The sequence below is a fragment of the Erythranthe guttata genome, chromosome 7, assembly GCF_056151865.1.
Source record: "Erythranthe guttata isolate IM_541 chromosome 7, IM_541, whole genome shotgun sequence".
Lineage (NCBI taxonomy): Eukaryota > Viridiplantae > Streptophyta > Magnoliopsida > Lamiales > Phrymaceae > Erythranthe > Erythranthe guttata.
This window is the reverse complement of record NC_142539.1, coordinates 2,370,137-2,380,406: the sequence shown is the minus strand read 5'-3', so window position 1 is coordinate 2,380,406 and position 10,270 is coordinate 2,370,137. Positions and strand designations below refer to the sequence as shown.

Here is a 10,270-nt window from a genome sequence, read left to right as displayed (position 1 = left end):
TGTAAATAATGGAAAAAATTATCAATCTATAAGTATTTTATAATTTTGTTGTAACCTTAAAGGATTTAAAATAAAATAAAAATATATTTGTTAAATATTTCGGTGTTCGGTACAGTGGTGATGTTTGCAAATGATTTTTCAAAGTGATTATGAGCTTTTTTGGGTTCAAAATCAGTTTTTTTAAAACATTAAAAAGCTCATAATCACTTTACAAAAACGTTTGCAAACACCACTACAATATGATATATCGAACATCAATGTTGTATACCGTAGTGAATACCATAATGCAAAAAAAAAAAAATTAGCAAATAACGAACCAAATTTTCGATCTAGTTCAATTGGTTCACCGATCGAGTAAACACCCCTATAATATGCTAGCCCACTACCCACTATCTAAATTCTGTTAATGGGGGCCCATTATTGTCAAGCCCATTGAAAAATAAAATAACATATTTTCATTTAATTTTTGGTAATTATATTTTTAGAGTTACTCACTTTTATTGAATATTATTATTTGATTGCGGACTTCAACTTTTAATTATGAATTTAAATTAGTTTGAATCTTCGTTATTACCAACCGAAAATATTACTAGCTACTGCTATATTTAGTTAATATAACTTAATACTTAGCAAATAATTGCTTAAATTTAAAAGTTGAGGGGTGTTCTCTAATATCACTAAAAATCAACTTTAAGAAGATAATTTGTAAGTTGATGTGTTTATAAAAACAAACTTTAAATTTGAGCTTATTTGAAAAACATAAATAGAAGTTAGTAATTTTGAGTTGAATTTAGGATCAACATTTGTTTGTAAAAGTGGAGGATATTCGTAAATAGTATGAAAATCAACTTTAAGTAACCAATAGAGAAATTACAGCGTCAGTAAAGTAAAATTTAATTTCGAGCTTATTGATTAAACATATAAATTGTCCTAACAACTAGAATTTTAATAAGGGAAATAATGGTGATAACCAAATGCATATTTAGTTGGTTACAAAAGTGATTTTAAATTGGAACAGTCCTTCTTAGGCTATGACTTAAAACTGCTTAATTTAAGAGAAATATAATTAGAAATTAGCGTTACAAACATTTAAAAAATTGACGAGTACGAGTAAAAAAAAAAAAAGAAACTCATAATCACTTTCCAAAATCTTTTGCAAAAATACGATCTTAACTGGCGACAAAAATCGGATATTATCATATATAAATAACAAGGACATAAATGCCAAATAAAATTCGAGTCCGAAGAATCGATCTACAGATAATTTTGTAATTACGGCTTAAAACGACACATTTTAATCGAAACATAGGCAAAAGTTATATTTACAAAACTTAGAAAAACTATTACAAAATAATAATATCTTTCCTAAAGTTTAACAAAAAACACTTAAATATGAATTCGTACAAATATAATAAGTTTTTGGGAAGTTATTCAAAAAAATGACGTCATTATATAAATAAATTATATATAAATATATATATATATATATATATTAAATAAATATTAGGTAAATATTTTTTATGCCCTCCGCCTCTGCTCTTCTTGTGCTGCTCTCCCCTATTATTTCCCAATCCGTCTCTCAAATCTCTCTCTCTCTTTCTAATTTTTTCTCTTTCCGTTAAAATTATTATCTAATAAAAAGCTTCATTTTTTCTGCTTGTATTAAGGTCTGTTCACTCTACGCCCTTCGATCTGAATTGAACTGTTTTCTTTAATCATTTTTTCATTTTCCATTTCCGATATCAGTTTCTTGATTTGCTAATTTGTTTTCTTTTTTATTTTTGATTTAATTTTCAATTTTTTGTTTGGGTTTTATGAATTAGGGTTTCTGTTTGTGAATTGGAGTAATTTGGGAATTAAGCGGGATTATGTGTGGTCTGTGATTAGATTGCTGGTTTGGAGTTTTAAGTCAGAATAATCAATTGATTTTTTTATTTTGGGGTAGATTACATAAAGAGGTTTAATTCCGATGGAATGGATATTCGTTACAACGGATGAAGGTGTTTGTGTGAGATTTTTATTTTTTCAATCTTTTATTGATCAATCTGGGATATAGGAACTAGGGTTTAATTGGGATTTTGTGGTTTCTGAAATGGGTTTTGATTAAGAACTTCTTGAGGTATTCAATTTGTTTAAATTCTTGAAAAATTATTCTGGTCTTGCATTTCATTTGTTTTTAATTTATTCAGCTTGAATTTATTTTGAAAATCGAAGTTATCCTTACCCCAACAATGCATAATTTTTTGATTTATTTAATTAAACCTACATGCTCAAACTGTTCGGATTTCAAGAATTGTCTTTTTTTTGGATAATATTTTCTTAGATTTATTTTTTATTTTGCGAAGCGCAGGGTGAAGTGGCGGGAGTTGAGGACTGGGGGAAATGGCTGGGGTTGCAAGTGATGACTCTGGGGGAGGAAGGTCATTTGACGGGGGTTCGAGTGAGCAATATCAAGCCGGGGAAGCATTGGCCGAATGGAGGTCTTCGGAGCAAGTCGAAAACGGGATACCGTCAACTTCACCCCCGTATTGGGACAGTGACGACGACGATGACGGAGGTGTGCCCATTTGTTACCGTATACTGATTACACAACGGCGTGATATTTTTTTGAGGATTGCGTAAATGTGTTTGACATGTGTCGAAACAGTATCGCCGTATTTATTATCTTTACTAGTAACTATTTTAGAAATATAGGTATCATTTAATGTCAGATGGGTTATAGAAGACGAACTACCGCCCACTTGCCAAAAGATGGGAAAAGAAAATGGAATGTAAGGAAAATCGAAACACCAGAGCTAATCCACGAGTATTTGGTAGGCTCGTATACTGGACAAGTGAGATTGTAGCATTTATATAGCTAGCGACTCTTAATTTCACCACTTTGGTCGGTATTTTGTGTAGCTGCGAAGAAAGTTTACAAGTACTAATGCCGCAGGTTGTCTTAACAGAAATCAACTTAAGTTGTAACTGTTTTCTATGATCTCATTGAGCTGTTCAATAGTTAGGGAATTTTGTGGTTATGTTTTTGGATCCAAAAACAGTAAATTAATCATAAAATTCTGCTCATTTACAATTTAGCTTTACATCATTATTCATGGCTCAATTAGTGAAGTATTGAAGTTTGTAGTCTAGTCGCCTATCTCTCTCCTTTTTGTTCCCTTAAAGTTGAAATTGACCATGTTTGAAGAAAACGCGTATTCGTGAAATTTTCTGGACTTTGAAAATCTCTGTTCCAACAAGGATTTATATAACTTTTGTCATATTTATTTCACTTTATTGCCTTAATCCTGGTGCAATTTTATTTGGTGCTGGCATCGTTGTTCATTTTGGTTTCTGTCATTTTGCAGGGCCGAAACCTTCCGACTTGTATGGAAAGTATACATGGAAGATTGATAAGTTCAACCAAGTTAATAAAAGAGAATTACGGAGCAATGCATTTGAGGTTGGCGGCTATAAATGGTATTGTCTTCTATTTCCTTCTGAGTAATTGTTTGGTCATTTTGCACTATCGGTTGCCTGGTCTTTCTACACTAGACCCGATGACTTGATATTTTGACTTATTTCGGTCTTCTTCAGTACTGCCCATGTTTTTTTTCCCTTTCATATTCTGTGTATATTATACAAGAAAAATAAATTTACAATTTTCTTATAAAATTGATCAAACTCAAACTGTGGATTCTAGGTATATATTGATATATCCTCAAGGCTGTGATGTTTGCAATCACATCTCTTTGTTTCTTTGCGTTGCCAATCATGACAAGCTTCTGCCAGGTATGATAACATTGACCGGAATGACTCGTTACCGAAAAAAAAAGAATGTATGTTAACTTGGAAATTTTTATGATGATATGCTTTTTCCTTATGAATAGGGTGGAGTCACTTTGCGCAATTCACTATCGCTGTGGTGAACAAAGATCCGAAAAAATCAAAATATTCAGGTAGTTCTTCACTTACTATCATTATAATACGGATTTTTGCAATTGGAGCTTAACTCCCGCTCGTACACCAGGCCCTTTTACACATTCTCTAAATATACAGATACGTTACACCGTTTCTGGAAAAAAGAGCACGACTGGGGATGGAAAAAATTTATGGAGCTGACAAAGGTGAAGGATGGATTTATTGATGCTGAAAATACCTTGATTATTAAAGCTCAAGTGCAAGTTATAAGGTACTCTTTGTTAACTTGTAATGGTTTATGCAGTTGACTGGGAAGATTAAGACAGAAAACAATATAAAATATATACACAAAACACCTAAGTGCATAGGGAAATTGCCTTGGATGGTTTAGTCTGGATTCGGTAGTCCTTTAGTTTTTAAGGAACTATACTCGGCATACCGCATTTACCTCCATTTGATTGAGCTTGTTACCGTTGGTTTCGTTCCAAATTAAACGCTAACTGTTGGCTTTGTAGGGAGAGAGCAGAGCGGCCATTCCGTTGTCTTGACTGTCAGTATAGAAGAGAGCTTGTACGAGTATATTTGACGAATGTGGAGCAAATTTGCCGGCGTTTTGTGGAAGAGCGACGTTCCAAACTTCTCAAGCTGATAGACGATAAAGCTAGATGGTCCAGGTATTCTATGTGCATGTCTGATTTTATTGGTTTCATTATTTTTCCCTTTTTGAGTAATCTGTTGCAGCAATTTATGACCCAGGGCTTCCTATTGTAAAGCAAAAGAAACTAGTTTTAATTAAATATTATTATATTATCGGAATTTGCTTAATCTGTTTAGAGATACTTTTGTTTCGTATTTATTAAGAGAAGATAATATTTTTTGAAATTTTATGTAGACTGAAAAAAGGTCCCACCTTTTGTTCTACCAAATGGTTGATGGTAGTTGATATGTATATTTACAGTGGCATATGATCAGATACGTATGAATTCTAATATTATATACTTGCAAATTGGACTTTATTTTCAGCTTTAGTGCTTTCTGGGGGGATATGGATGAAAGTTCGAAATTCCGCATGGCTCGAGAGAAATCAGAGTCAATACTGAAAGTAGTTGTGAAACATTTTTTCATTGAAAAAGAGGTCACGTCTACCCTTGTAATGGATTCCTTGTATAGTGGTCTCAAGGCTCTTGTAGGGCAGTATAAGGAAACGACGAAGGTCAAGCAATTGGGAAACGAAGAGTATTCGGCTCCGATTGTTCGCATGGATGAAGATATGTTTGTGCTGGATAAGGATGTGCTTCTGTTGCTTAAGAGAGCTGCCACGGCACCCTTGCCTCCAAAGGATGATAAGGGCCCTCAAAATCGTACAAAGGTATGAACACGAATTAATTTGTTTATAAAGTATATCAAGTGGAGCTACGATCACACTAAGAATCTTTGGGAACTGTATGCGCTTATTTATTGTCGACAAAATTGTGCATGAACAAAACCTAGCTGATTTTACTTTATTTTTGTATCCTACCCGGTTCTTGAAATTTTATTGATGAACGATTGCTGTGATTCTACTTGGCACGATTATTGATTTTCCTATTTGGGGATAGCATCTAAATTTTGTATGCATTAATGCATTATTCTATTGTTAATTTTTGATTCCATTTGTTTGTTTGGGTTGTTTCGCATCTCAACTGGCCAAATTTCTTGTTTTGCGTGTCTGGTTCTAAGATTCTTTGTTATTAGGATGGGACTCCTGGAGAGGAGTTTAACAGAGATTCTATTGAACGTGACGAGAGGAGACTTACTGAATTAGGTCGCCGGACTATCGAGATATTCATTTTAGCTCATATTTTCAGGTAATGCAAGTTAGATACTACATGTTTGTTTTGAAGCACTTTTTGTATTACGTACAATTTTTATGGCAAGTTGGTCTCGTTGATTCTTCATCCCTTTTACTTATTTTCTGCTCCAAACATAGACTGTAAAAATTGTGGTCTCTAATGTTTTTATTTGCAAATTTATGCACAACTTTGCCCTTTGTCCTTCTATCAATCGATATTGTTTTCATTTTCCATAATTTTTGGCTTTTTTTTTGGTGCTGCTGCTACGGCAGTAAAATTGAAGTTGCGTACCAGGAGGCCGTTGCTTTAAAGAGGCAAGAAGAGCTCATACGTGAAGAGGAGGCCGCTTGGCTTGCCGATATCGAGCACAAAGCGAGGCGTGGTGTAGCGGATAAAGAAAAGAAGTCTAAAAAGAAGCAGGTTTGTCAAAATCATCTTCTTACCTTCTCGAGTCTTCCAGCTGGTCGATATAGTGATTGTATATTTATTTTAAGTTCGATTAGTTAAATATTAAAAAGTCAGTAACGATAGACTTAAATTATAGGGCTATTTTGACACTGGTGCATATGCAAAAGAACCCTATGTTAAAAATATGAGTTTGAAATATTTTATCGAGAGCAATTCACTTCTCGATTCTTGTATGCACACCTTCGGTTTGAAAATTGTTATGCCAATTCTTGAATCATAACTTCGTGTTTTTATTATAGGAGGAGATGAAAGATCTTTCCCTTAGACAGGGTAAAGTACAAAACATAGTATCATTAAAATTTACGTTTTTCAGGGCAAACAGAAACGAAATAATCGCAAAGGAAAAGACAAGAGCAGAGACGACAAGTCCAACAGTGTTGCACGAGACAAGATCGAGGAAGAAGAAGATATCATAGACGCCGAACCAGAAAGGGTTGTAATCGAAACACCCGAAGCTGTTGAAGATGATTCCGATGTATCGGATTCTATAGACCGTGTTCCGGAAATACTTCCGCCAGATTCGGAAGACACTGATACCTCGGAAGTGCATCCTCCAACAGAAGCTAGTTCGAGCGTGCAAAACGGAACAGAAGGTAGGAGTTCGTCTGTAGTGGACGACAGCTCGTCCACTTGTTCCTCCGACTCGGTTCCTTCTGTGGCAATACCCGTCTCTCAAAAAGTTAACTCCCGAAACCACAAAAATAAAAAGTCTCCTATCAGGTAGTAATCATCTCCTCCCTACACTGAGTTGAGGATTTTACTGCGTTGATTTTATGGTAATTTGTTTTTACAGCTCGTCTGTTCAATTTCCTAGGGGGAGGAACTATCAAAGCAAGGTGATGGCTTCTGAAACAGCTGAGTTGGTTAACGAAGAACCTAGTCAACTGTCTGAAGCTGCGCCAAATGGCGGGCGTACAGTCGATGCTTCTCGGAGCTCCAAGGTTGTTGAATCTTTATCTCGGGTACCCGATCGTTCGTTTCAGGAGAGGATGGTTAATGGAGCTAAGCGGCATGTGGGAAAGAAGGTGTTTCTCTTCATAAATTTGATGCACTATATATGCATGGACGACGATGAACACTTCTGCTATCGTTTTTTTTTCTGGACTTACTCGAATAATCGTCGCTATGCCACGTTTTATGGGCAAAAGAGCTAATTTTTTCTGGCTTCTTTGTTATAGGAGGAAGAAAGTGCTCCGGTGAACGTAAATATCAGGGCTAAAGACGCAGATGTCGAAGTACCTGTGGTTAGATCAGCTCGTGTAACGTCTCCGCCAAGAAGTCGTTCGGAAAACGTTCCATCTATTGCTGCTGTAAATTTGGAGTCGAAGCTTAACAATGTTGGCAGTGATCTGCCCACAGTTAAGAAACCTTCTTCCAACAGCCCTAAACAAGCTAATAGATCAGCCGTTGCGTCAAATTCAGCTGAAAATACAGCCGCATCGAAACCAGAAACGCCGAAGCTCGCAACTCCAAAAATGACAGAAAAGCCCTCCACTCACAAATCACACACTGTAAGTGAAAAGCCTCCCCCGACAACACAGCATGTGACGACGACTGCCTCCACAGCAGAAAAGCCGACCATTCCGCCAATTCCTGTTATGTCGAGACCCTTGAGCGCTCCTCTAATTCCGGGCCCCAGGCCCAGTGTGTCTGTTGTTTCTGGGCCCCACACGCAAACAGCACCCGTATTGGCCCGTTCGGTCAGTGCCATCGGCAGGCTCGGCCCGGAGCCCACTGCTGGTGCTGCTGGTGCTGGTGCACCTTCGTTTCAGAGCTACGTACCGCAGTCTTACCGTAACGCAATCGTGGGCAGCCCTTCGCCCGCCTACACACAGAATTATGCGCCGAGTTCGTCAATTTCATATCCGCAGTTGTACCCAGATAGGGTCGACCCGAATCAGATGAAACCGGGTTTCTCGTTCGGGATGCTGAGTCATCACCACCACCACGAAATGCTGCAGAACGCCGCACCTCCTCCCCCTCAGCCTGCTCCTCCACTCTGGATGGAGATGCCGAGCTTCGACTCGTACGTTCCGGTACATTCCAGAATAAACCACGAGGACCAACTGCCAGCTGGCGCCTCCACGGACGAGTTCTTCCCCCACCTTGACATCATCAACGACCTGCTCGACGACGAGAGCGGGAGCTCGAGCTACCAAGCCTTCGGCGGACCCCACTACCTGAACCGGCATTATAGCTTCCCAGGTGGCGGCGATCCACCCGGCATGCCAGGTGGCGCGGGATCCTCGTGTAGGTTCGAGAGGACAAGGAGTTATCCGGACGAGGGTGTGTTCCAGCATAGCTACGGTGCACCTGTGGGGACCACGTACGACGCGTTGAGGGATGGGATTGTTCCTCCACAGGCGGCTGGCCCGCCACGTGGAGGGTATATGAACGGAGGCCAGATTGGGGGGTTTTATCCAAACCAGTGGCAGGTGGCGGGTTCGGATTCGCCGTATGTAAGTGTAAGGAACGCGGATAATAACAACGATGGTGGATATCCGTATCATCATCACCATCATCATGTAACAGACTATCAAAATGTTGCCGGCGGGGTCAACGGCTACACAGTGTTTCGACTGTCGAGCGGACTCTAGAGAGAGAAAGAGGGTTTGATTCTGTGGTAAGAGAGATGTTCTGTAAAGAGTTATTTCTGGTATAATTTGGCCCCTTTTTTTAGTTTTAATTTGAAAATGTTGGGGGAAGGTGTTTCTTGGGCCTTGTTAGATTTCAAACAAATGTTTGCCCATGATTTTTAATATTTAATAACTAACTTGAATTTTTATTATGATTTGCTGGTATCAGTAGGTTCACTTTTTTCTTTTTTTTGTATTTGTGCATTTAACCCATTTGTATTTTTTGTAGACATCAATAATACAATTAAATCTCTATAAATTGATACAGTTTGAATTAACAAAATTATATTAACTCAAATATTGAATTATTGAACCAACAATTTAGTACATTATATCGAGTCGGGATTGAAAGCAGTATTAAAGCGATGTTATTAATTTATCGAGATTCTACTGTATATATCAAGCGATGTTATTAATTTATCGAGATTCTACTATATTTGTACAAGACAATGAGACGTGACGTCGAAAAAGATACTGGTAATTTGTAAGGGTAAAGTGGGAAAATCAGTCACAATTGTTTGACACAAAAATAAATAAAAAAATTTCAAAGTTCAAAGTTGTGAAATCAAGGGACCAAGTGTTGGTGCCAAGAGACTTCCTTGTCAAGAAATCCCACTAGTCCAAGACTAGTTTTGGTCAACTCATTGACTTTTTCAAATCAGCTTATAACTTATAAGTTTATTTTTATTTATTTATTATATTTTCCCACATAAACAAAAATCATGACTTTTTTTTTTTTTTTTTTTTTTAAATAAATAACTATTTGGGGTTGTTAAACAACCAAAGTCAAGTTTCACATTAAGGAGGCTGCTATTTGAACTTGAATTGATTTGAATGAATATTCTTTTCAATTTTAATTTATTACTTGACCTTGATTTTTTTTTTTCTCGTCCGCGTATCGAATTTGAATAGTTTGATTTAAAAAAAATACATATTTTATTTACTCTAACGATGTTCGAACACCATGTCGCGCACCGTAAATAAAACTTTGTTCATCAGTCATAAATTTCAAGCGTAATTTTATTTATTTATAATAATAATAACAAAAAATAATAATTATAATATTCAAACTTAAACTCCCAACTTCTAACCCAAACAACTTATGACTCATTCAAATAATCAAAGCCCATGAATTTCTTTTGGTCAATGTTCAAAACCTATCAACATATAAAAAAGAAAAAAAAAAAGAAAAAAAAAATCCCCTCCACTATATAAATACATACATAATACTCTACCTTAAAACATTCCACAAACAAAATATTTTTTTTGCTTGCAAAATGAGGCACCATAACATTGTCTTAGTTTTGGTACTTAGTATTTTTTTATTATGTCTTCAATTAGGCAAAAGCAGCAGATTATTATTATTACATGATCAAGGTGAAGAAGCTTTATTAAAAGACAAGTCTCTTTTCCTTAATTCACTTCAAAAGGGTC

At 36.4% G+C, this 10,270-nt stretch overlaps 3 protein-coding genes across 6 annotated transcripts in view; all 3 read left to right on the top strand.

Moving 5' to 3' along the window:
- The window catches only part of TZP (zinc knuckle (CCHC-type) family protein), a 71,899-nt gene that overhangs the window by 14,407 nt on the left and 47,222 nt on the right, over window positions 1-10,270 (top strand). The window lies entirely within an intron of this gene.
- Window positions 1-10,270, top strand: part of SYP111 (syntaxin of plants 111) — a 75,140-nt gene that overhangs the window by 53,125 nt on the left and 11,745 nt on the right. The gene's annotated exons all lie outside the window — the stretch shown is intronic.
- Window positions 1,495-8,991, top strand: LOC105962881 (TRAF-like superfamily protein). Of its 4 annotated transcripts, none has more exons than XM_012987216.2 (13): window positions 1,495-1,667; window positions 2,351-2,557; window positions 3,348-3,459; window positions 3,683-3,771; window positions 3,870-3,938; window positions 4,039-4,171; window positions 4,416-4,574; window positions 4,924-5,269; window positions 5,635-5,747; window positions 6,005-6,152; window positions 6,514-6,920; window positions 7,015-7,225; window positions 7,379-8,991. In XM_012987216.2, the coding sequence occupies exons 2-13, from the start codon at window positions 2,383-2,385 to the stop codon at window positions 8,795-8,797; spliced, it is 3,381 nt and encodes a 1,126-aa protein (XP_012842670.2). In that variant the 5' UTR covers window positions 1,495-1,667; window positions 2,351-2,382; the 3' UTR covers window positions 8,798-8,991. The 4 variants fall into 4 exon arrangements, with proteins under 4 accessions (XP_012842670.2, XP_012842669.2, XP_088676801.1 ...); XM_012987215.2 differs by having other exon boundaries at window positions 1,499-1,667; window positions 6,994-7,225; XM_088820675.1 differs by having other exon boundaries at window positions 1,499-1,667; window positions 2,346-2,557.